This window comes from Metopolophium dirhodum, chromosome 3, assembly GCF_019925205.1.
Source record: "Metopolophium dirhodum isolate CAU chromosome 3, ASM1992520v1, whole genome shotgun sequence".
In the NCBI taxonomy this organism is placed as follows: domain Eukaryota; kingdom Metazoa; phylum Arthropoda; class Insecta; order Hemiptera; family Aphididae; genus Metopolophium; species Metopolophium dirhodum.
The window spans coordinates 13,596,002-13,623,999 of record NC_083562.1 but is presented as its reverse complement, the minus strand read 5'-3'; the positions used below and the strand labels follow the sequence as shown (position 1 = coordinate 13,623,999).

Genomic DNA, 27,998 nt, shown 5'->3' with positions numbered 1-27,998 from the left:
TTTTCAGAGAAGAAAATATGACTATAAGTGACCGAGGCAGAATGATTTTGTATCAGATAACAAATGCAGTTGTTCAATTGACTAATGATGAAATAAACAGCATTCTTAAAGAAGTAGACTGTTCAACAGAGGAATTGAATAAATTTGAATCTGCTATTAATAAATATAAATTAAATGGTTCACATTTAATGTTAAAAAAGAGACATTCTGTTTTGCTCATATTAGATGAGGTATGTTATTAGTGTAACAGTGTGATAACAAAAAAATTTATATTTTCTAATTTTATTGTTTAATAGCATTTAGAATGCTTGCCATGGGAAACGATACCATGTTTGAGAAGACATCCAGTCTCCCGTGTGTCATCTGTACATATTGTGCACAGATTATATCACAAACACAAGGATTCTATTCAAAACGGGTTAATGTAATATAATGAAAAAATATTTATTTTCTAATTATTCTAACTGCAATTAATTTCAGGAAAATTAAAAATCAAGGATACTACATTTTAAACCCTGATAAATCATTGTCTAATGCAGAAAAAAGAATGTCGAGTTTCCTTAAAGAAAGAAATGTGAAATGGGACGGCATTCAAAGTCAAGAGCCTACTTCAGAACAGTTCAGTTTGTTACTTAAAAAAAATGATATACTATTGTAAGTGATCATATTATTATGATTTTTTTTTTGATTTGCTGACCTAACATTATTAACCCTATTTAGGTATTGTGGCCACGGTAATGGAACACAATACTTGCATAGTTTAGATTTAGACAAATTAGATCTACAATGTATACCAATGTTGTTTGGTTGTTCAAGTGCCAAACACACTGACAAAGGAGGAAGGTCTAATTTTGTGGGTGCTTCTTATGGATATTTAAAAGCTGGCTGGTAATTAATTTCTTAACTACTAATACTTTTTAATTTTTAAAACTATCTTTTTATTTAGTCCCTGTGTCATTGGTATGTTGTGGAATGTAACAAGTTTAGATGCTGACAACTCAGCCAGAGCCATGCTTAATGTTTGGCTTCCTGGAAATCCCATTAACCTTCAAGGTGAATTAAAAATATTATACAATAATTAATTATTTGATATTTTTCAAATTAATGTATATAAATTATAATATTATTAAGTTAGTATAATAATAATGTATGAATAATAACTGTGTTTGTCCCTGTATTTTTTGAAGAAATATTTAAATGTGTTAATATGGATAATGTTTCAGAGAAATGGCCTAAAGAATTTTTAGATCAACAGGATTACCCCATGGAACGAGAACTCTTGCGTTCATTAGCAATTGCCAGGAAAACTACAAGAAGTTTTTTCAACTATGCTGCTTTAGTCGCCCGAGGCATACCGGTTATCATGACAGACTGATGATGATCCGGATCTAATATAATTTATATTTTTAAGTTACCCAAAATTTGAATGTTTTTTTTTTACATAATATTGAATAGTTCAAAGTAATATACTATTAAGTTTATACCTATTTAAAAATTTACACATTCATTAAATTTTTTTGTTAAACTACATTTTTAAGTAATAAATTGTTTGTATATTTTTTTCTCATACTTTACTGTGTATGTTTTAAATTTTATATTTAAAATTATAATTACATACCTCTACACATCAGTGTACGTACAATTTCTATCTAAAAAAGTAACTATTTACTATATAATAACCAAATATTGAAGTATACATAAAATTAAAAACTAGAGAATTAACCTACTACATACTTAGATATTTTATACATTTATTGTTCAATTAACTACTGAAATATTTCAGTACTTATATTTAATCTACAAAGTTGTAAAAGGTATGTTTCCCCTGCAGCATCGAGCGTCAATTACTCGTTTGGATATAGTCTGCGTCTACACGTTGCTTATGGTGCCGTGCTATTCTACTGTTTGATGCTGCTGAAAACGTAGCTAAATAGAAAGTTCTATCCATAATTCATCTTAAATCTCAAAAAAAAACTATCATGTTATTTATGTTAATATTTCATCATTTCTGGAAATTTTGATTTGGCTAATAAGTCAAAAATGTTGATAATATATTGTAATAATTCCATGTCTTTGGTCTTTACTTAATTGCCCACTGGTCCTTACTTTTGGGGTTTTATACTATTGTTGGTAGTGGGGTAACAGGTGTTACCTTCCGATAAATGGTTGATGTGACACGCACTTGCCAATCTAAGGGTCAATATAATATGCTATACTATAAGTATCTAATTAGTAGAAATACAGATTAGTACAAATTAACTTTTTTTATTTATATTATTATCGTTTATCTCAAAAAAACATTTGAAATAGTTATTACAATTTTCAGTAGCAATAGTATCAAACAAAATACAAATCAATGAATAGTAATTACTAATTATATTATGGTCTAGTGTAAATGCTCAAAAGTACTGTACTATGGCCTATGGGTTGGTCTAATTTACTGAACTGGGGCCATAGCGGTATAGCGGCTGTTGTGTGGGCAAACAAAGTCCGAATAGGCTGAAACTCCACAAGGGCCTTTATAATACCCCCTTACAACTCCCTAGTCCCTTCCAAGTTGACCCGTCGAATTTCACCCCCAAGTTCCCTATCGAGGAAATATCCCAAACCTGAAAACCTAACCAAAAATGAAGTAATTTTGTATACGTCAAGGGTTGTACCATATTTTAATATCATGAAAATGTTGAGTGTCTAGTGCGAAAATTGGAGCAGTTATAAGTTATAACGCAGTTCAGTAATTTTTTCACACATACAAATCAGTAATTTCCGGCTGTTTAGGAAAACTGCTTAACCGTTTTCAAATGGTTATTCCGTTATTTCCGTATTTCGTACTCGTCGGACCTAACGGAGAAATGTACGAACTACCTAGTCTGTTGAAAACGGAGTACTACGCTTGTAACATGATCAAGCGTATCAAGTTTGATTAGCTGGAATCACCGGACGTCGATATCCAAAATTGTTGAGAGCCGCTGTTCGAAATTTTAAAAATCGACAAAAACCTAAACGAGAGCTACGATAGGCAGACCATGTTCAGCAGATCACAATCTTCCATAAATGACCAGAGGTTTAAAAACATTTGTGAAAAAGCAGCGTTGCACGGGCACACGGATCGTCTGAAACTTGCTCATGAGGTCGGCGTCCCTTGGGACATTATCCCACTATGGTACGTCGGTAAACGGCGACATACAGCGTGCGACTTAGCTGCGCAATCGGGCAATCTGGAGTGTCTAAGATACGCCTCGGAGAACGGGTGCACCTGGGATACGACGACGTGCAGCGAAGCCGCGATGAACGGTCACCTAGACTGCCTAGTTTACGCACGGGAAAACGGCTGCCCCTGGGACGAGATGACGTGCAGCGAAGCCGCGAGGAACGGTCACCTGGAGTGCCTGGCCTACGCACGGGAAAATGGGTGCCCATGGGACAAGGAGACGTGCACGAATGCCGCGAGGAACGGTCATTTGAACTGCTTAAATTACGCTCGAGAAAACGGGTGCTCCTGGGACGAGAACTACGATGACTATTAACTGATTTAATACTATTTGGAGGAAATAATATAATAATTTTACATACAATTAATATACATATTATTTACTATAATGATTTAAAAATGTTTGTTTTTCAGTCAAATAGAGTATAGATTACTCTATTTCCAACAATAAGTCGCAACGATTAACTCGATTGGCCATTTTACAAACTATTCTAATTTTTCACATCATGTAAGATGGATCAATCGAGATACATCTCCATAATTGACACTATCCTAACCTAACCTATATAGTTAATACTTATTTCTTAATTTTACAGATTATTTTTTTATCAAGGCTCTTTAAAGTTTAATTACCAGTTGGGCCCATAAAAAGGAATTGAATATTGAAGAATTCTTCAGAATATTATCTATCGGCGTCGGTAAAAAACCGCGAATTCGATTATTTCTTTTTAGTTTATGTTGTTATCATATTGTGATTGTGTTTTCAATCTTCCTGATTACAATATTGTTGATCAATCAATCCTCACTCAGTCGTCAGTAACTACTTATTACTTATTAGTAACTAGTTAGTTATTACTTATTACACTATTACTGTATGTCTGCATATGTTATTTATACCGTTTAGGTATATATTTTCCAACGAATTTAACGAACTCGTTATTTGTTAATACTTTTCTTACTTCTATCAAACTCGCTTTAAAAGTTAATCGACAGTGTCGTTTTAGGTTGCTGAACAATATTCAAATAAATCCAACACTAAGCTATCAACTGTTCGAAACGTTTCATTCCAATATTCTACATGCTTATGAAATATGAATGGAATACTTTTACTTTGATGTTCGAGTCAACGATTGAGATATGAAGATTGTAGTAATTGATTTCATTGGTATGTATACCTATGCTTAAAAATATACTTGTCGTGCAATTTTTAGTTTTAATAGTTTAATGCTGTTGTATACTTATCGAATATAAAATATAAATTTGAGTAAATAAATAATTGGTGAGTTGTAAACAGCAAACACTGGGGAATATGTTTCAGAAACTAAAACATGTTTTTAAGCTATTTAAGTTATTAAATGCGATTAATTTATTAGGCCGATTCAATTTTAAAAATTCATGTATACTATTTAGGTATTGTGTGAAAACGATTGATTAATAGTAATATTGAACAATTTTTTAGCGCCCATTTTTTTTTATTGATTATAAAACATTTTTTATTTTATTTAATTTATGTCAAAATATTAGGTAACTAACTATATTTCTTTTATATGTTTTAGTGATAATAATTGTAAAATTATGTTTCACAGATTTGTATTCAATTTTTTTTCAGATTTATGAATAGAATTTGAACTATATTTACAACAGTGGATTTGTTCTCTACGACAATGCCTCATCATTATGGTTTAGAACTAACCACGCAGATTCGGCCTGAAAAGAAGCTGACAAAAGATGCTATGGAAAGATATTTACTTGATCGCAATGACTTGGTTTTAGTCATTCTTCATGCTAAAGTTGCCCAAAAGTCTTATGGCACTGAAAAACGTTTTTTCTGTCCACCTCCATGTGTATATCTTCATGGCGAAGGTTGGAAGTTACGTCAACAACAGCTGCTTAGGGAAGGAGTGACTGAAACTAATTCTCAAATGAGTGCGTTTATTGGTATTGGTAGTGCGGATCAAGATTTGCAACCACTTGATCTCAATAACATTAAAAAGTATTGTGCCGCTAAAACATTATTTATATCTGATTCTGACAAACGCAAGCACTTTATGCTTATGGTACGAATGTTCTATAACAATGGCTATGACATTGGAACTTTCCACAGCAAACGAATCAAAGTAATATCTAAACCTTCAAAAAAAAAACAATCCTTAAAAAACGCTGATTTATGTATTGCTAGTGGTACAAAAGTGGCATTGTTCAATAGGCTTAGATCACAAACAGTGAGCACTCGATATTTACACGTTGAAGACGAAACCTTCCATGCCAGTTCAACACAGTGGGGAGCTTTTATCATTTACTTATTGGATGATGATGAAAGCGAAAGTGACATGTTCAATGTTCGAGATGGTTACATTCACTATGGTAGTACGGTGAAATTAGTGTGCAGTGTTACTGGGATGGCTTTACCCCGACTAGTCATCAGAAAAGTTGATAAACAAACAGCATTGCTAGAAGCTGATGATCCGGTGTCACAATTGCACAAATGTGCATTTTACATGAAAGACACTAATCACATGTATTTATGTTTATCTCAAGAACGTATAACAAATTTTAATGCCACACCATGTCCAAAAGGGCCAAATAAAGAAATGATCAATGATGGAGCTTGTTGGACTATCATCAGTACAGATAAAGCAGAATACAAATTTTATGAAGGAATGGGTCCTGTAAATTCACCTATAACACCTGTACCAGTAGTGCACGGTCTTAACACTAATGGTGGTGGTGATGTGGCCATGTTAGAACTGAGTGGAGAAAATTTCACACCACATCTACAAGTATGGTTTGGAAATGTTGAATCTGAAACTATGTTTCGTTGCCAAGAGAGTATGATTGCAGTTGTGCCAGATATCTCTTCATTTAGAAGAGACTGGTCATGGGTGAAACAGCTAACACAAGTACCAGTGTCATTAGTAAGAAATGATGGCATTATCTACGCTACAGGATTGACTTTTACGTATACTCCTGAACCAGGTCCAAGAAATCGTGTAACACCAGCTGACAAAATAATGCGAACATCTACTTCAAAAAATAATTTTTCATTATCACATATCATGAGTTGATTATAAAAAGGGTATTTTTTTAATAGTATTATTTATTCAACAGCCAACAGGGTATATGACTGATAATTGACTGAATGAAACTACAATACAATGTTTTAACTTTTGATAATAAAGTAGTAGTGCAATTTAGAGATGTTCCCAGTAGATAATTTATTAATAATTGTGTACTAAGTATTGTCCAAGTAATAATGTTTAAAAACTGTATTGAGTATAGGGAAAAAATGTTTTTGTTATACATTGGATAACCAGGTATTGGACGGTTACTAAAATTATTATTTAATAATAAATAATATGATATTAGGAAGTCGGCCATCGAGTAACTGCTGAGTACTCGGAATATCTCTAATAAGAAAATATATATTTTTTATTTATTTTTTTTTGTAATTACTTTTAATATTATTGCTCAAATTTTCCTTTGTATATTTATTTAGTAATATTTCTATTTCTGTACCGGATTCTGTGTGAACGTCTTTAAAACCATTCAGTTTTATACAGTTATCATAAATGTATTACAAATTGTTCAAAATGTTAATAAGAAAAATTATTTTTAACTATATTTTTTTATATGTGTTGTAAATATATTATATTAGGCAGCCAACTTTACCATTTGTTATTGTTTACCACAGACAAATTAAAGTTTTTAATTTACTACAATATTATTATGTACACATTAAAAGAAATAACTTAATATTTCTTGTAAAATATTAAAATATATTATTATATGGGAATTGGGAGTGTATGTGTTTTTTAATATTCAGAAATAATATTTAATTTTAAGTTAATTAAAAGTTTTTGATAAATTAATTTTTTCCAGGAAGAAGATTAGCCTATCATTTAAATAAATAAAAAATATGAATAATTATTGTATGTACCTTCATAATTGTTGTGATCGTTATTGGTGACGGTATAACTGTTAGGGGTTACTGAATAATGTTGTAAACTAAGATTATATTAGAGATAGCCGGATAGGATGTTTATGACCTTCAAATGTAGATAATATAATAAACAATTTTTGCAAAATGTCCTAAAAATATCAAAGTACGACTTTATTTTAAAATAATCAAATAATTATCTTGTGGCTATTAACTACCTATTTATTACATAGTAATATGCGTAAAAGAAATTGTATTATTCATTCGAAACAAACTTATTAATAGAAACTAGTAAACTACACGTTGCATATTCGTCATTGGTTTAAGTAAATTTACCTATAATGTTTACAATTTACAAGAAATATATAAACAACTTGTTAAAAAACTAAAAATTGAAAAACAGTGCAACAAACTTAAGCAAAATACAATTTAATATAACTGCTCTGTGCAATATCGAATGGTTTTATAATTAGATATCAATGATAAGTTTTATGCGATGTTCTAAGTTCAAAATATCTGAACTCTACACATAACTACATAGTTTTGTTACAAATTTGTTACTTACATAGTTGGTTTCAAAAACAGCCATATGAGGAAATTGACAACTAAACCAGATACCTTAATCAAAACTATACGGTAGGTACCTAACTCTTGTAATAATACATTTTATATAATAAATATTCATACACTATGGTCAATGTGTATAGGTATCTATACGTACCTACTGTACGTATGTACTCTGTAGAGGTCTGCACGGGCTGATAATTTACAGCCCGGTAATATTTTGTGACTTACCGGCCCGGGAATAGTTTGTTGTGAGTAAGCCCGGCCTGAACCAGCCCGTATTATTTATAATATGATGTTTTAACTGGGCGCTTGTAAATTGCGGCTACATTAAACAGGTAGTTAAAATACTGAGTAAGCCCGGCCTGAACCAGCTCGGTAAAATTTTTAGAAAGCCCTGCCCGGTTTGTGAATAGTCTTATAGGCGAGGAAGCCCGGCCCTATCCGGCCCGGTAATATTTTTAGAAAGCCCGGCCCGCGAATAGTTTTAGCATTGATTAAATATACATTATGTATAATATACAATAATACAATATGTATATTTAATCAATGCTATCGGGTCCGGGTGATTACTGATTGATTAGTGGACTATTAAATTAAAATTTAAAGGACTCTTAAATATATTTTAAAGAACGTTTATGCAACGAAATTTGTTGTTTAGCTAGGCATTAAAACAGCTAACGGTCCGTTAAACGTTTAAAGATCTTTTATGCAACCTAAATTATAGAAGATAAGGTCCGCCAACTGTCACCCGACCGACCGCCTATTAAGGGGATTGCAAACGTCTACGGGACTATAGTTATGGGAGACAATTGATATGCAAGTTCGGACTTGGTAAACTAGACCTTTCGTTGTAAGAAAATTCTTCGCCATGTTCCTATACTTGAGCAAAAAGGTGGGTTATATTAATTGTAAAAAGGCCGTTATTATTATGATGATACGATTGTCATGTTTAGATCGCTATACCAAACAACACGAAAATCAACTGTCTCGAATGGAATTCGAGTCAGGATTGCATAGCAGTTGGTGGAGACGATGGTCGTTTGAAAGTGTTGAAAATCGATTCCGGCACGCCGGCGGATGGTTAGCCAAGAGGATTGGCGGGCCAGGCCAATCTATCAATAAACAAAACTCTAGAAGGTCATTCCGGTAATGTCTTGACTATTGTGTGGAACGAAAAACACAACAAGCTGACTTCAAGTGATGAAAATGGGCTGATTATAGTTTGGACTTTGTATAAGGTGTCTATAAACATTAGTAATACAATATGGTACAAGTATCTTTAGTTATATACTTATAGACTATAGTTATAACACTGACACATGTGTTTTGACCAACCCCCAGGGAACGTGGCAAGAAGAAATGATTAATAATCGTAACAAATCAGTCGTTAAAGGTATGGCATGGAATGGAGAGGGTGATAAAATTTGTATTGTCTATGAGGATGGTAAATATATATTTCTCAATTTAACCATTCATTTTGTATAGTTAATACATAATTATATATTATGTACAATTTCATTTTAGGAGCTGTTATTGTCGGTTCGGTTGAAGGTAGTCGCATTTGGGGCAAAGAATTGAAAAAACTCATGTTGACAGGTGTCCAGTGGTCCCCAAATTCAAAATTCCTTCTGTTTACCATAAAAACCGGCGAAGTTCATTTGTTTGACAGTGATGGCAACTTCATAGTATGTATATTTCTTTTATAATGGACTAATATAATTACTGGTTTTTTTTCAGTCCAAATTGGGTATGGTGTGTCTACCTGTATCTCTTAATAATGTGCCAATTACTGCCTGTCATTGGCTCAACAGAAATATAAACGACTGCCCACAATTGGCTATTGCATATAAAACGGGACACGTGCAACTGATGAGAGACCAATATGATATGAGTAATATTGTTAAAAACAATTATTTATTTTACACATGACTTATAACAGTTTTGTACTATAGATCCAGTAGTTTTTGAATGCGATATGTTGATTGTGGCTATTTAATGGAATCATAATGGCAGTGTTCTGGCGTTGGTCGGTACATTAATAGTTGACGGAGATGTTAAAGAATCCAATGTCCTTCAACTTTATTCACCTTTTGGAGAAGTAAGTTTTATATTTTATAATAATGGTGACATGAAGTTTAATATTATTTTATTTTTTTCAGCATTTGAGAACCCTTAGAATTCCTGGTTGCATGGTGTCATCCTGCTGTTGGGAAAGCACATCGTTGCGCATCACCTTAGCTATTGACAGTTTTGTTTACTTTGCAAATGTACGATATGATTACCCTTGGTGTTACTTTGCCAGCACAATTATCTATGCATATAGAAATCATGAAGATTACAGAAGTTTACAGAAGTCACAGAGATTACATTTTGGAATATAAAAAAAAAATGAAGTGGGTACTTATTCAAATATGTAATAGAAAATATTATTATTTAGTTCAAACACAAGTTATTTTCCCTGAATATTTTAGTTTTACCACACAAAATTTGATTCATTGCTATGTATGGATGCTTACAAAGATCATTGTGTTCTTGCTGTACGAAATAATAACGATGAATCCAAACCTTACACCCTCATTATTTGCAATAATATAAACACTACAGTTGATAGTAAGATTTTTATTTTTATGAAACTTGTTATTTGAAAAATAAACCTATTCAATTTTGTGTTATTTATTTTGTAGTCAAACACATTAATTTTGAACCAATATGGATTACAATGAATGGGACCCTTGTAATTGTTTCTTCACACACAAGCTTCATGACTTGGCAATACTCTGTTCCTAAATCACATTCTTCATCCATAACGAATAGTAAATTATCAATTAATTTTCTACCCATTGTATATAAATAACATATTTTATTGTATTGCTTAGTTTATTATGTAAATCTTGTTAATTTATTATATAGATACAGTTAAGCGCAAAAAAGTGAAAATGTTTCACATTGATGATACTCCTTCTGGAGTTGATGAACTCACTCAAGAATCTAGGGAATTCAAAAGCTCATCATTTCAGAAAGTAAATCACTTGTAAAGATGCTTAAATCAAATATTAAATGTTTAAAATATGGTATTTAGGAGACCAAGGATCGTATAACTTGTATTACAGCAAGTGAACAATATTTGTTGATTGGTAGAGAGAGTTGTGCTTTACAAAAATACTCATTACCACAGGTGGCTTTAGTGGAAAGGAAAATGTTGTCCTCTAAACCTTATAAATTGGCATTAAATTCAAATTCTAAGTAATGTTTATTTTTTTATAAATTTGTTATCTGAATATTGTTAAAATATATCAACTATATTTATTTATTAAAAACATATATTTTTTTTTATCTAGGAGATTGGCTGTCATCGATTCAACTGGAGTGCTAACACTTGTAGATGGCTCAGAAGATAATGTTGTGAAGGGATCAACTGATTCCGAAGCTTCGAATTCATTCCAAAGACGAGATGTGTGGACTATGAAGTGGGCTTCAGACGATCCTGAGCTCTTAGCAATAATGGAGAAAACTAGAATGTATGTCATTAGAGGGTTTAACCCTGAAGAACCAATTAGTACTTCTGCTTATATTGCTTCTTTTGAAGTAAGTTAAATGAAAAATCACATTTTTACTTAAAAATAGTAATTGAATAGTCTAAACTCCAAGAATCTTATGGGAGATTTATACCTATTTGTATAGTTTATGGTTATTTATTTTGATTTATTTATAATTACAAGAATAAATACAATTTTAATCACATACAGTTTAAAAATATTAAATCTAAGAATTAAATTGATATATCTAAACTGTAAAATTAGTTTTCTATTGGTTGGAAAACACCCCTGTGTAAAGTTTTGAAATTATTGAAAACTGTAAACTATATTATACTTTATTTTATGAATATATATTTTTTAAGAATTTAGAAATCCAAGCAGTTCTGTTAGACGAAATTATTCAGTCTCCAGAAAATCCTTCTCTCGATTATGTTATCCAAACATTGGAAACAAAATCATTGCGAGACACAAGACAACTTTTGGAGAAAGTCAGCATAGGAGAAGCAATTAAATTTATTAATGATAATCCACATCCCAGACTATCGTAAGTACTTATAATTATTAATTAATTATTCCACTTTCATTCATCACAATCAACAAAACAACACCATCTTATTAGATTTCTGCATTGGTTTTAAGTTCAATATTGTATTAATTTTAAATTGTTATACTTGCAAGAAATATTTAATTTAATCTATGCTAAGATGTAATAACTTATTTGTCAGTATGTGTTTTAATATAAATTAAAAGTTAAGATAACTTTGGGTCTGTTCTAAGTTCTAAAATAAAAAAAAATACAAAATATATTTTAAAATGTATACTTAGTTAAGAGTTATTTTTAAGAATTTGATACAAAAGTATAAATATAATATAATTTTTATTTATAATTTTTCATAATTTACACGGTTTTTTTTAGGAGATTATTAGCTGAAGCGTCATTGCAAACTTTAGACCTTTCAACAAGTGAAACTGCATTTGTTCAATGTAAAGACTATCATGGCATCAAATTAGTAAAACAATTAGCTAACATAAATGATATCCTTTTAAAAAAAGCTGAAGTAGCTGTATATTTTGGAGATTATGTGAAAGCTGAACAACTATATATTGAAGCTGATCGAAAGTATGCATTTTATAATTTTTGTTATCAGCCTTAGACCATTATTTCTATGTTAGTTTTTAATAACTAGTCATCAATTTTGTTCCTCCTGTGTAGAGATTTGGCTGTGATTCTATACCAGAAACTAGGCAATTGGTTTAAAGTTGTTGAGCTGTTGAAATCAAGTTCTTCGCTTCTGGGTATTTCCGGTCTCACAATGAATTTAGCATGGCAAGGGATTGGCGATCATTACCTAGACAATAAGCAATGGTCAGTACTATCGAAAAAAAATATCTGTACAATATAATAGTATTATAATTGCTTACTAACGTGTTCAATATTTTTAGGGACTTGGCTGTTGAATACTATAAAAAAGCCGATAACCCAGAAAAGCTGGTCGAATGTTACATAATACTCAAGGATTATGAGTAATTAGCATCCCTTGCTAAAAGTCTGCCAGGAAACCATCCATTATTGGAAACAATTTCTGTGTTTTTTATCAACAGTGGGATGGCTGAAGATGAATCTATAGATCAAAATGTAATGTTGATTATTCAATATTAATATTATGTGGCTTTGATATGAGTATAAATTTGATTGTTTTAGTTTTCAAAACGGGCATTGACGAGTGTTGAATTTGATACGAGCAAATTAAGTGAACTTATGAAATGTATGAATGATACCGATCGTGATCAATGGTTAGACAATGTCAAAGATGTATTGACAATGGTTTCAAAGTGCATAAACGGAGAACGATACACTGAAGCTGCCCAATAAGTATTTGCTGTAATGATATAACTAAGAATAGTCCGTTACCTCAATGCTCAATATTATTACACAAATTTTTTTAATTTCAGACTGTTTGTCAAGAAATAAAATCTGATATACAGCCAAACATTATAAGACAATTGGCTACTGCCGGCGCGCTATTAATCGAAGAGTACAAAGAGAAGAACATTTGATCCGCCGAGTTAGATAGTAATTAGTTCATTTCCATTTAATTATAATATTACCATATTTTTAATGTACAAGTTTTAATCAATATTTAGTCGAAGAAATTTCAATGGACAATTTTGGAGTTAAGTCGTTTAAATCTCGTGTTGAAATTATAGAAAACAGTTGGCGTATAGTCGAATCTATACATTTTTTAATACTTGCCCAACAACAATTGTATAACGGTAATAAATACTTCAATTCATTTATTTGTTATATTCTGAAAAATACTTAACTACTTTATGATTTTAGGGGACTTCCATTTAGCCCTTCAGACATTGTTAACACTTCGCAACTATGAAGACATGTTAAACATAGAACAAGTATATTCGATCATAGCATTGGCAGCGATAGCAAACGGCTCGTTTAATATTGCATCTAGAGCTTTTATGAGACTTGAGACTATAGATACAGTAAGTAGTAATTTGTGTGTTTACAAGTCCCATAAAAAGTTGAGTTTGTTCAATTCTGTTTTTCAGAAAAAAAATTACTATGCTCCCAAAGACTCTACTCCGTTATTCATTCAATGTTACAATTGCTTAGACAACTTTCCTGCTTGGTAATTTCTTTTCAGATTTTAATATACCCAATATATGCACACTTTAGTGGTTTTAAATCTACAAGGATCTTTTGTGCATGTTACAGGTCGTTGAAATTGAAGGGAGGTGTTGGCGCCCGCAGGCAAATGCGTTTTAGAATAAAAAAAATTTATATAAATTATATTATGGGAATACACATCACAAACATAAAACTAAAATCTCCAAAATCTTAAACAGAAAAAATTATTCAAAATATTTAGTTTATTAAAGAAGGATTATTCATGGGGCACCAAGTTATCAATTTTCAAGTCAATACAAAATATTCAACTAGAGTTACAGTACTAAAAAAAAAAATTGAAGGGAGGTGTTGGCGCCCGAAGGCAAATCGATTTTAAAAAACAAAAAAAAAAAATTGGAAAAAAATTTAGAAAAAACTTCAAAATATTAAGTTCATTAAAGAATTATTATTCATGGGGCACCAAGTTATCAATTTTCAAGTCAATACAAAATATTCAACTAGAGTTACAGTACTAAAAAAAAAAATTGAAAGGAGGGGTTGGCGCCCGCAGGTAAATAGATTTTAGAAAACGAAAAAAAAATTTGGAAAAAAATTTACATTAGAAACACACATTACGAAGTTCAAACTAAAATGTCCTAACCAAATCTTAAACAGAAAAAACTATTCAAAATATTTAGTTCATTGAAGAATGATTATTCATGGGGCACCAAGCTATCAATTTTCAAGTCAATACAAAATATTCAACTAGAGTTATAGTACTAAAAAAAAAAAATTGAAGGGAGGTGTTGGTACCCGCAGGCAAATAGATTTTAGAAAACAAAAATAAAATTTGGAAAAAATTTGACTGTATGAATACACTTTTCAAAGTTCAAACTAAAATGTCCCGATACTTAAACAGAAAAAACTATTTAAAATATTTAGTTCATTAAAGAAGGATAGTAAGGCACCAGGTTATCAATGTTTAAAATATTCGGCTAAAGTTAAATTATAAAAAAATATTGAAGGAAGGTGTTGGCGCCCGCCGGCAAATGCATTTTAGAATACAAAAAAAATTTATATAAATTATATTGTGGGAATACACATTACAAACATAAAACTAAAATCTCCAAAATCTTAAACAGAAAAAATTATTCAAAATATTTAGTTTATTAAAGAATGATTATTCATGGGGCACCAAGTTAACAATTATCAAGTCAATACAAAATATTCAACTAGAGTTACAGTACTAAAAAAAAAATTGAAGGGAGGGGTTGGCGCCCGCAGGCAAATAGATTTTAAAAAACAAAAAAAAATTTGGAAAAAAATTTACATTAGAAACACACATTACGAAGTTCAAACTAAAATGTCCTTAAAGTCAATACAAAATATTCAACTGTAGTGACAGTACTAAAAAAAAAAAAATTGAAGGGAGGGGTTGGCGCCCGCAGGCAAATAGATTTTAGAAAACAAAAAAAAATTTGGAAAAAAATTTACATTAGAAACACACATTACGAAGTTCAAACTAAAATGTCCTAACCAAATCTTAAACAGAAAATACTATTCAAAATATTTAGTTCATTGAAGAATGATTATTCATGGGGCACCAAGCTATCAATTTTCAAGTCAATACAAAATATTCAACTAGAGTGACAGTACTAAAAAAAAAATTGAAGGGAGGTGTTGGCGCCCGCAGGCAAATTGACTTTAGAAAACAAAAAAAAATTTGGAAAAAAATTTAGAAAAAACTTCAAAATATTAAGTTCACTAAAGAATTATTATTCATGGGGCACCAAGTTATCAATTTTCAAGTCAATACAAAATATTCAACTAGAGTTACAGTACTAAAAAAAATTGAAGGGAGGGGTTGGCACCCGCAGGTAAATAGATTTTAGAAAACAAAAAAAAATTTGGAAAAAAATTTACATTAGAAACACACATTACGAAGTTCAAACTAAAATGTCCTAACCAAATCTTAAACAGAAAATACTATTCAAAATATTTAGTTCATTGAAGAATGATTATTCATGGGGCACCAAGCTATCAATTTTCAAGTCAATACAAAATATTCAACTAGAGTGACAGTACTAAAAAAAAAAATTGAAAGGAAGTGTTGGCGCCCGAAGGCAAATCGATTTTAAAAAACAAAAAAAAAAAATTGGAAAAAAATTTAGAAAAAACTTCAAAATATTAAGTTCATTAAAGAATTATTATTCATGGGGCACCAAGTTATCAATTTTCAAGTCAATACAAAATATTCAACTAGAGTTACAGTACTAAAAAAAAAAATTGTAGGAGGGGTTGGCGCCCGCAGGTAAATAGATTTTAGAAAACAAAAAAAAATTTGGAAAAAAATTTACATTAGAAACACACATTACGAAGTTCAAACTAAAATGTCCTAACCAAATCTTAAACAGAAAAAACTATTCAAAATATTTAGTTCATTGAAGAATGATTATTCATGGGGCACCAAGCTATCAATTTTCAAGTCAATACAAAATATTCAACTAGAGTTATAGTACTAAAAAAAAAAAATTGAAGGAAGGTGTTGGTACCCGCAGGCAAATAGATTTTAGAAAACAAAAATAAAATTTGGAAAAAATTTGAATGTATGAATACGCTTTTCAAAGTTCAAACTAAAATGTCCCGATACTTAAACAGAAAAAACTATTTAAAATATTTAGTTCATTAAAGAAGGATAGTATGACACCAGGTTATCAATGTTTAAAATATTCGGCTAAAGTTAAATTATAAAAAAAAATTGAAGGGAGGTGTTGGCGCCCGCAGGCAAATCGATTTTAGAAAACAAAATTAAATTTGGAAAAAAAATAAGAAAAAACTATTCAAATATTTAGTTCATTAAAGAATGATTATTCATGGGGCACCAAGTTAACAATTATCAAGTCAATACAAAATATTCAACTAGAGTTACAGTACTAAAAAAAAAATTGAAGGGAGGGGTTGGCGCCCGCAGGCAAATAGATTTTAGAAAACAAAAAAAAATTTGGAAAAAAATTTACATTAGAAACACACATTACGAAGTTCAAACTAAAATGTCCTAACCAAATCTTAAACAGAAAATACTATTCAAAATATTTAGTTCATTGAAGAATGATTATTCATGGGGCACCAAGCTATCAATTTTCAAGTCAATACAAAATATTCAACTAGAGTGACAGTACTAAAAAAAAAATTGAAGGGAGGTGTTGGCGCCCGCAGGCAAATTGACTTTAGAAAACAAAAAAAAATTTGGAAAAAAATTTAGAAAAAACTTCAAAATATTAAGTTCACTAAAGAATTATTATTCATGGGGCACCAAGTTATCAATTTTCAAGTCAATACAAAATATTCAACTAGAGTTACAGTACTAAAAAAAATTGAAGGGAGGGGTTGGCACCCGCAGGTAAATAGATTTTAGAAAACAAAAAAAAAATTTGGAAAAAAATTTACATTAGAAACACACATTACGAAGTTCAAACTAAAATGTCCTAACCAAATCTTAAACAGAAAATACTATTCAAAATATTTAGTTCATTGAAGAATGATTATTCATGGGGCACCAAGCTATCAATTTTCAAGTCAATACAAAATATTCAACTAGAGTGACAGTACTAAAAAAAAAAATTGAAAGGAAGTGTTGGCGCCCGAAGGCAAATCGATTTTAAAAAACAAAAAAAAAAAATTGGAAAAAAATTTAGAAAAAACTTCAAAATATTAAGTTCATTAAAGAATTATTATTCATGGGGCACCAAGTTATCAATTTTCAAGTCAATACAAAATATTCAACTAGAGTTACAGTACTAAAAAAAAAAATTGTAGGAGGGGTTGGCGCCCGCAGGTAAATAGATTTTAGAAAACAAAAAAAAATTTGGAAAAAAATTTACATTAGAAACACACATTACGAAGTTCAAACTAAAATGTCCTAACCAAATCTTAAACAGAAAAAACTATTCAAAATATTTAGTTCATTGAAGAATGATTATTCATGGGGCACCAAGCTATCAATTTTCAAGTCAATACAAAATATTCAACTAGAGTTATAGTACTAAAAAAAAAAAATTGAAGGAAGGTGTTGGTACCCGCAGGCAAATAGATTTTAGAAAACAAAAATAAAATTTGGAAAAAATTTGAATGTATGAATACGCTTTTCAAAGTTCAAACTAAAATGTCCCGATACTTAAACAGAAAAAACTATTTAAAATATTTAGTTCATTAAAGAAGGATAGTATGACACCAGGTTATCAATGTTTAAAATATTCGGCTAAAGTTAAATTATAAAAAAAAATTGAAGGGAGGTGTTGGCGCCTGCAGGCAAATCGATTTTAGAAAACAAAATTAAATTTGGAAAAAAAATAAGAAAAAACTATTCAAATATTTAGTTCATTAAAGAATGATTATTCATGGGGCACCAAGTTAACAATTATCAAGTCAATACAAAATATTCAACTAGAGTTACAGTACTAAAAAAAAAATTGAAGGGAGGGGTTGGCGCCCGCAGGCAAATAGATTTTAAAAAACAAAAAAAAATTTGGAAAAAAATTTACATTAGAAACACACATTACGAAGTTCAAACTAAAATGTCCTTAAAGTCAATACAAAATATTCAACTGTAGTGACAGTACTAAAAAAAAAAAATTGAAGGGAGGGGTTGGCGCCCGCAGGCAAATAGATTTTAGAAAACAAAAAAAAATTTGGAAAAAAATTTACATTAGAAACACACATTACGAAGTTCAAACTAAAATGTCCTAACCAAATCTTAAACAGAAAATACTATTCAAAATATTTAGTTCATTGAAGAATGATTATTCATGGGGCACCAAGCTATCAATTTTCAAGTCAATACAAAATATTCAACTAGAGTGACAGTACTAAAAAAAAAATTGAAGGGAGGTGTTGGCGCCCGCAGGCAAATTGACTTTAGAAAACAAAAAAAAATTTGGAAAAAAATTTAGAAAAAAACTTCAAAATATTAAGTTCATTAAAGAATTATTATTCATGGGGCACCAAGTTATCAATTTTCAAGTCAATACAAAATATTCAACTAGAGTTACAGTACTAAAAAAAAAATTGAAGGGAGGGGTTGGCGCCCGCAGGCAAATAGATTTTAAAAAACAAAAAAAAATTTGGAAAAAAATTTACATTAGAAACACACATTACGAAGTTCAAACTAAAATGTCCTAACCAAATCTTAAACAGAAAAAACTTTTTAAAATATTTAGTTCATTAAAGAATGATTTTTCATGGGGCACCAGATTGTCAATGTTTAAAAAATTTGGCTAGAGTTAAAATCATAAAAATAAAAATTGAAAAGAGGTGTTGGCGCCCGCAGGAAAATCGATTTTAAAAAACAAAAAAAAATTTGGAAACAAATTTAGAATAAACTATTCAAAATATTTAGTTCATTAAAGAATGATTATTCATGGGGCTCCAAGTTATCCATTTTCAAGTCAATACAAAATATTCAACAAGAGTTACAGTACTAAAAAAAAAAATTGAAGGGGGGTGATGGCGCCTGCAGGCAAATAGATTTTTAAAAAACACAAAAAAAATTTGGAAAAAAACTGTATGAATACACATTACAAACTTCAAACTAAAATCTCCCGAAACTTAAAATGTGGAAAAAATTTTACTTTAGGAACGCGCTTTAGGATTACATGGGTACTCAGCGTACTCCCAGGTATACCCGGTTAATCTTGAAAAATATTTATACAAAAAAATCTACTAAAGTTCAATGAATTGAAAAAAAAATTGTTTGAGAAATCTGTGTGAAATAACACTAAACAAAAGAATACGTTGGAAGCTAAATACTGCAATACATATTAACTACAATCCAATAACTAGGTATTGTTTACATTATAATAATACGAACAGTTATTATGATCAGAGGTGTACCACCGTAATATATGTATTAGAAAATGTATAAAATCGAATGTAATTTATTTATAAAGGATGCAAAAAAATTAAATCAGAAAAAGGTCCTGCAAGGACTCTATTATGTGATTGTAATTTATGAAGGACATAAAATAATGTTTAATTTAAAATAATATTGTGTTTGGCTGGGTCTACAGTCAATATTAAATAACAAACTCATAAGTATTGAAAACCTTATAAAATCCTAAAAAAATTATATTTTGTTATATTTTAAAATACATTTTATAATTTGTTGTGTTATTTAATGTTGACTGTATTTAAGTTTTTAATAACTATACTGGTACAACTCTAGCTGACAGTCTTTAAGACCGTGTTAAAAACTATAATAATTAGTTAACGTCTAATTTACTGTCATATCCTAACCTAACCTAACATAACCAAATTAATAATATTTAAATATTTTCTTTCATTGTTATGTTTACAATATCGAATACCTTTATAGTTAGTAGGAAAAGATCATCGCAAAGCTCTCGACTAGTGATTGTAGTCGTCTATCATCACCATAGCTTCAACTAATCTTAGGTTTACCAAACTAGCCTTCTTATAGTATTAGGACACTTTGAATAAAATGATCCTGAGTTGCAGGTTGCCGAACTTATAAGTGATTGATTATCAAGTTGATCCTTTGATTGTTGACACCTTAGTTCCCTTCGAAGACCGCTGGTAAGACTATTATGTCCTATCCATTATGTTAAATCTATATTATCTATGATGGAGCCATACCCAGCTCACTCGTGTAAACAATTCGAAGCACATAAAAGCGATTAACGAGTCTCTATTAATGATAATATGAAATCCCAGACCTGTCCCCCATACTCTGATATTAAGAGCCCAGCCCACCTTCATATTCTCTATGCAAAAAGTAAATTTAAGACAAATTTGTAAATCAATGCACAGTCTCTCTATTGTACTAATATTTGTGATTTCATTAATTTTAATTATTTTGTATAATTAGATTGGGAAAACATAAGACAATATCATTTACAAGACTGTGACTAACACAATCATACTTTGATAAAAGTATATGATATAAGTACCTTCTATATTTGAATTATTCCTTTTTTTTCCCGGTACTTTATTGGTGGACGGCACTTTAACAACGGTCCCTCGATCTACTAAGGCAACCTTGAGGCATTTCCTTTTAGGAAATTAATTAAATTCTCAAACATAACTCTTAATTCAAGAGTTTGTAACTAATATAATATATGTTATGATATTTATGGACGACACTTGCACCATGGCCCCTCGATATAGTAATGTGGCGACCCGGCACATCTCTTTTATATAAATGATTAAATACTTAATCAAGTCTTCCAATTTACTAAACATTTATGTTTTGTAGATAATTTGAAGAAAAATTTAAAATTGAAGAGAGACTGTGTGAATTAACAAAATTTGTGGTATAAAATGTTTATTTTAACACCTGTTATAATGTATTATATTGAACTTAAGTTAATTTTTTATAATGTACTAGTATAGTAAACATTTGAACGTTTATTACAATATACGTATATTATACATAGATTTCAAGTATGATTTTTTTTAGTTTTTTTTTTTGATAGTTACCTACCTACTACAATACAAGACACTTTATTTTTATATTTTGAAGCAATATTATATGTTTTGGATTATTTAAATCTATATAAACTAAATTTCAGACCCATAGTTTAGTATTTAAAGTTTGTATGATCAAAGTCGTGGAACCAAATTTTATCAGACTCTATTAGAATGTTGTAGTTAAATTAAACTATAATATAGGTATGTGGAATAACAGTACCTAACCTTCTATTATAATTTGTTATGAATATAATATTTTAAGTAATAATTCAAATTTAGCACTTTTACGGTACTTAATACATTTTCCTAATATTTAAACAGAAATTATGGAGCTAAAAATATAGAAATACCTATATTATGTCACGGTCCATAGTTGATAGTTTTGTTTCATTTATAATAATAATGCTTTTTAATATACTTTTTCATAAATTAATATTTATTACAGTTGGCTTTTATGATTTGTTTGAACTATTAGTACGTATTTTTTGGGGGAGATCCCTATTATTACAACACCGTTACCAATATGCGTTTTTTTCTGGTTAGTTAATATAATTGCATGTTTTCATGATTTCTTCGTATTTATGCTTATTTTCTTAAAATGTTTTTATATTTTCGGTTCATCCGTTACCTACCTACATACCTACCTACCAAGTGTGTAAATAAAGAATTTTTTTCGTAAACCAATTTGAATTATTATTTATTTATTTAAAAAAATTTTAATAAAAACGTTTTCATTCAGTATTTTTTTGAATATTTTATTATTTTTAATATTTTTTGAATATTTCAGTGCATATATTTGCCTGTTTTTAGTGCATACATGCAGGCAAATATTTAACACTTAAGAGGATGTCAGATTTTTAGCGCACCATTTATTTCTCTCTCCGACCCACGCACAATCATTTTAGTGTTTTCTTAATCGTACATTTGGTATGCTACGCGTGGGTCAAAGATGGAAAACAAATAGTGCGCTGACATCCCAACCAGCAACCAGTTTACACGAGTGAGCTGGGTATGGCTCCATCATAGATAATAAAGATATGGATAGGACATAATATCAGCGGTCTTCGTCCTTCGAGGGGAACAATTGAGGCCAAATAAAGTATACTCATATCGAGTATCGACTATCAATATAAAGGAGCCTCAATTGCCTTCCCCTCCGGGAACGCGGCCTCAAATGTATTTAACATAGGCGTGGACTATCCATGGTGTCAACAATGAGAGGATCAACTTGATAATCAAACACTTAAGTTCGGCAACCTGCAGCAACTCAGGATCTTTTTATTCTGAAAAGTGTCCTAATGAGTCATAAGAAGGTCAGTTAGGTAAACCTATAGTTAGTTGAAGCTAGTGGCCTTTGCAATTCAAGATCTTTTCCTACGTATTCGGCATTGTTAACATAACTATTCTACCTTTACACTTTTTCTGCCCCCGTCTCTCACAGCTATATACAGGTTCAGCCACTCTCATTCCACACCTCCATATGATCGGTATTCTGTCTATCCATCTCTTCTTCAGTCTTCTCGTCCCTCATTTCCCACCTAAATTAACTTCTATAGCCACTAAACCGAGCCACCTAAACCTATTCTCTCTTGTTTTCACTACAATATGTACACTACCCTACACTACCCTTAATTAATTAATTTCTTATTCTATCCTCTTTTGTACCTTAACACCTTACTTATAATTCTCATATCTGCTACTCTCACACCACTTACCTACCCTAACCTAACATTTCATTTTCATCTTTCCCTTTCATATACCAAACATTCTGAAATCCTGTTGACCCATTTCCTTATCTTCGCCATATCACACACTTCCTAATTCCTATTCACTCAGTCTCTAGTTACCTACAAGTCATCGTACTTGATTATCGGTGAAAATATTTAAATATCATTGAGCGAATTCCCTACTCGAAAGAATTACTTAAAAATACCTCCCAATTTTCTAATTTTTAACACGACTTTATTGATAGCCGGAATAGTGTTATACCAGTAAAATTACAATACAAATATTGAAAAATTTCGGGCAATACATCCTTTGATCAATTAACAATAATAAAAAAAAAATCTACTGAGAAATAAGAAAACACATACCCTGTGACGGAATCAAAATCTGCTACGAAACTAAGTCTTCGAAGCACTGAAACGTTCACACATTTCAATCTGCTTATGATATCATATTATTCCCAGTTTGAAAATGTTCACTGACGAATACCATTTCTGAAATAACACGCATCTTATGCAGTAAAATGTTCTACAATATTCTATTGACCTAGTTACAGTCTACAGATATTATATAAACCTACCAATAAATACCTAATATTAATTTTTATTACACAGAGTTTGTATTTAAGGATTTATTAGTTTTATTTTTATACCTAACAAAAATTACATTTATTCACAAGTCAGTTATCAACTAGAACTCGACTACGAGTAAGACAGCGTTTGGATTGTTCGGACTGGCGTATAATTTATTATTATTATACATTGGGCCTTTGGTAGGCAGTAGTAAACGTATATGCTTCTACGTTACTTAGTTAACAGATTTACCGCGACAATAAATATTTAATTCAAGTCTAAAAAGTAAATGTAAGACCAAAATAATATAAAAACAAACTTAGTAATAAGATAGTTATTATATAAAAATAGTTTTATTGATCCCAATATTTAAAAATAATGTTTCAAATAAAATAATAAAAAAAATTTAAGAAATACCTATTAATTAATATGTATTACCTAAATAACAAAATAACTAAATAAATTCTTGTTTTTTTTTTAAACATTTTCACGTCCCCCCCCCCCCCCCTTACGAAATAGTGTCACTCCTCCTTAGAGTGGTGCGCACCTTAGGTTAAGAGCCTTGAAATAGTGCATGTTAAAAAATCACCCATATCCTCCCCCCCACCCCTTGACAAAATCATTTGACTCATTTAGCTACTTTATGAATTAAGAACCATACATTGAACGTACAAAACTGTACCTACCTACATAATAGTTATCAACCTATTAACCCATCAATAATATTATATTTTTTATTGTGTACACTAATCGATTGGTATATACAAAATAACGTTAAATTATAAATAGGACGTGGATTTAAATGCATTAAAAATAAGAAAAATGCCTTAAAAATACGAATTAATGCACTTATATTACAAAGCATAATAAAATGGCCAGAAAAATTAAAAGTTCAATTTAAACGAATATAAAATAGAATTTAGATCAGTGTATAGGTAGTGTATTCGTTATATTTTGAGTTTCATTATAGCACATCAGTCGATCAGATGCTATTTAAAATTTTAAAATAAAAAAATTCGACAGTAATTCCATATTGGCAAGTGTTGTTTTCTATAACTGAAGACTGAAGTTATAGTATCGAACATAATGGGTACGTAAAAAAATAGAAATATAAGAAAAATAATTACCTTTATTTAATTGTATTTAATTTTTTTCTAATAAGTTTTTATAAAATTGACTTTATCCCATATAAATGTTCTAATTTCATTTTTCAATTCGTTGATAATATATGAAACGAATACTTTGCTTGGAAAGCAATGTTTTAGAAAATTCAGAAAATGCAGTTTATATTTAAATATAATAAATAATCATTTCTGATGCATTGATGCGGAAGAGTGAGGGGGTGGACAATCAGCCGAACCGAAATCTAACATCTTAAACACTTAATATAAACAATTTTTCACACACGCGTCATGGTATGAAAATAAAAAAATATTTATAATTCATATTTATACCGATTTTCTACCGAAAAAATAAATTACTTTAATCTCAATATTATTTATTAGTTAACGATATCCTTGCTCAGAATCGTTTTTCGTTTGTTCGTCTTGTATTTTAATAATTTATATGTGGATATATTATTTTTACTAATAATTATAGTAGTTGTGTTTGTTTTATTTCATTAATTTATTTAGTACTATACCAATAAATTATATATTAATTAATAATTTTTAAAACATTGTGTTCAAAAAAAAAAAAAAAAAATGTGATTTTAATTAGTCTTGTAATGTACCTACCTATATTTAAAAATTAAATAAATATAATAATAACTGTTGAACTTTTAGGGACATAATAGGTAACACATTCGTGTATGTAGTATTACACTATTTATATAGGTATATTTATATACCTATACGAGTATATTAGTAGGTATATTATTCATAAGTGCGCACACGTCAGGATAGGCAGTTGACCATTCCGTGAATATACTTTTATGTGTACATGGTTATATATCCCTAATCCCTATGATATAGAATATAGATATTAGGTGAACAATAGAAGTTAAGTATGTGACACTAAATTAATAGTTACCTATAACTTATAACGTTGTATTTGGAAAAAAAATTACCAGTTATTAATTAAAATTGTATCTTATGACTATTATCAGTTATAAGTCATAACATATATTTCTATAAATTAAACCAAAATATTTATATATTTATATTAAATACCCTGTATAGGTATGCACCTATTAATTATAATTATTCTACAAACAGGGACTGGAAAAACGACGACGGCGTTTATATCTCGCGTATTTTATACATTTCTAGTCCGGAACTAAAATATGCGCCTACAACACTTGGATAGCACATTGTTCGTGACATTAAATATTTGTTTTAAGTCTTAAAAGTAAATTTAAGCCCCAAAAGAATATAAAAACAAACTTACTTTAATTATCGACTCCTTCGGCGGAATCCGTGACGTGTGTGAACTGCGACGCCCAAGAGGAAACGCTCCAGAATACAGCCAGAACTTAGAATATTGTGATTTATGAAAAATAAAATTATACGAAACGCAGTAAGTTTTTTGCTCATATCTTCTTTGCTTATTGAAATTTTAGAATTTTTAATCGACTGTGTCTTCTGCAACGACTTTGAGATTTGCCATAGATTAAATAAATAAATGATAGATATTTTACTAGGTACGTCAATATGATGAATCCACGGATATAATATAATGCAACTTTTTATATCAAAGAGTTCTGTGTTAAGGACCAATTTGTTCATTGAAATTTGATAAGACAATAAACCAAAATAGTTTATAATTTTGAATTTGAATTATAATAATATGATATAGGTATTATTTAAATTATTATTTTAGTTTATCAATTTAATTATTGATTAAGGTGGTGAATAGATATCAGAAGCACAAGAATTTTTTTATAAGAGCATATTGTATTTTATGAATTATTAAATAAAAATGTGATTACTGGATTTTAGAGTTAACACAAAGCCATAAACGTATACAGTAAATTCATCAAATACTATAATACCAACTATATTTTTACAATGATGTGTGTTTTTTTTTTTATATTTTTAATTATTTTTTCTTGTGGTCTGTGTAAACGATAAGTATTCGTAATAAAGATTCAATTTTCATATATAATATTATATTATAGGCACTCAGTATGTAATCATATGTTTATTTTAAGTTTAATTTAATTGTAGGTATTTAGTAAATAATAATAAGTATACGAAATTGTGTTTTCGAATTGCAATTTATTGTTTGTATTAATACCTACACCATAATTGGGAACTAAAATTTTGTAAATGATGTACAAATGTATTTTTAGTGTTTTAAGGCTGCTGTAAGATCAATTTATGTGAATCCTTGCATTAAATTGTTAGGATTATTTGATATGAATAATTAGTTTATTACATATAGGTTTATTACATATTGGTAAGTCAATCAGAAACTATATTTACACTGAATGTTAATAGTAAAAAGCTATTAAAAAATCTATTATTTTTATTTATTTGTTAATAATTATTAAGACTTAAATATTAACAGTAATCTTGTTCCTTTCACAAAATGTTTTTTAATTATTTTTAATTTAATTTACATTTATCCCAAAGTGATCTCTGAATAATCATTCAATGATGAATTTAATAGTTACATTCTCGGTTACATTAATTGGATTATAAATTAAAATAAACTACAGTTTCCAGCTTCCAGCTTCTACTACAACATTATTTTGTATTTTATTTTATGTTTTTAATTTTTTAAGTGCAGTCTGCACCTTGTGTTGGTGATTTTACACGTAATATAATAAAATTGATACTAGTGATGAGTAGGTACAAGTACCTTATTGTTTAATCAAATTATTTACACGATTATTAACTAAAAAAATATCTATGAAGTATAAACATCCGCATTTCCGTTAACTATAAATTCATAATTGTATGAGCTATACATGTTACATATATTTTTCGAAAAAACTATTTAAAAAAACAAGAATAATTCCTTATTTGATGTCACACGGGTTGATCTAGCAACTGACTGCTACGAGAACTGTGCAATTTTTTTTAAGCATAATACGTTTTGAAAACGTCCAGAAAAGAGTTTGTTTTAAGACTGTCTGTCTTGATAACAACTTATTTAATTTAGAGTGTATTGTTATATTATATCATAAAGAAATTAATAATTATAGTAAAATATATAATTGCAAGACATTTAATACCTATATCTATAGCCATCTAGGGTATAAACTACACTAAAAAAAGTGTAAGTATGCTAATAAAATATATGAGGTGTATAATGTATTTATGTATATAAAAATATAAAATATAAAGATTAATAACATTATATTGTTTCAAATACTTTGCGCAAACCTAAGGTG

General features: G+C 29.6%; 2 protein-coding genes and 2 pseudogenes across 5 annotated transcripts in view; all 4 read left to right on the top strand.

The window, feature by feature from the left end:
* LOC132941918 (uncharacterized) overlaps positions 1-1,625 on the top strand; it is a 56,061-nt gene extending 54,436 nt beyond the window's left edge. For all 4 annotated transcript variants that reach the window (XM_061010163.1, XM_061010162.1, XM_061010164.1 and 1 more), the window contains 6 exons: positions 8-230; positions 297-424; positions 481-654; positions 721-888; positions 947-1,053; positions 1,224-1,625. In XM_061010163.1, coding sequence (XP_060866146.1) covers positions 8-230; positions 297-424; positions 481-654; positions 721-888; positions 947-1,053; positions 1,224-1,375 — 952 coding nt within the window. In that variant the 3' untranslated portion in view covers positions 1,376-1,625. The remainder of the gene's footprint in view (positions 1-7; positions 231-296; positions 425-480; positions 655-720; positions 889-946; positions 1,054-1,223) is intronic.
* Positions 1,626-2,852: 1,227 nt separating this feature from the next.
* Positions 2,853-3,871, top strand: LOC132941705 (uncharacterized; annotated as a pseudogene).
* A 122-nt stretch (positions 3,872-3,993) lies between these two features.
* On the top strand, positions 3,994-7,309 carry LOC132941704 (suppressor of hairless protein-like). The gene is made up of 2 exons (XM_061009855.1): positions 3,994-4,376; positions 4,821-7,309. Exon 2 carries the CDS (start codon positions 4,876-4,878, stop codon positions 6,274-6,276), a length of 1,401 nt encoding a protein of 466 aa, XP_060865838.1. The 5' UTR covers positions 3,994-4,376; positions 4,821-4,875; the 3' UTR covers positions 6,277-7,309.
* Positions 7,310-8,280: 971 nt separating this feature from the next.
* Positions 8,281-16,802, top strand: LOC132941642 (WD repeat-containing protein 35-like; annotated as a pseudogene).
* The last annotated feature ends 11,196 nt before the right edge of the window (positions 16,803-27,998 follow it).

What these genes read in the sequence shown, in the direction of transcription:
- LOC132941704 (XM_061009855.1), top strand. Translation starts at nt 4,876, where the DNA reads ATGCCTCATCATTATGGTTTAGAACTAACCACGCAGATTCGGCCTGAA.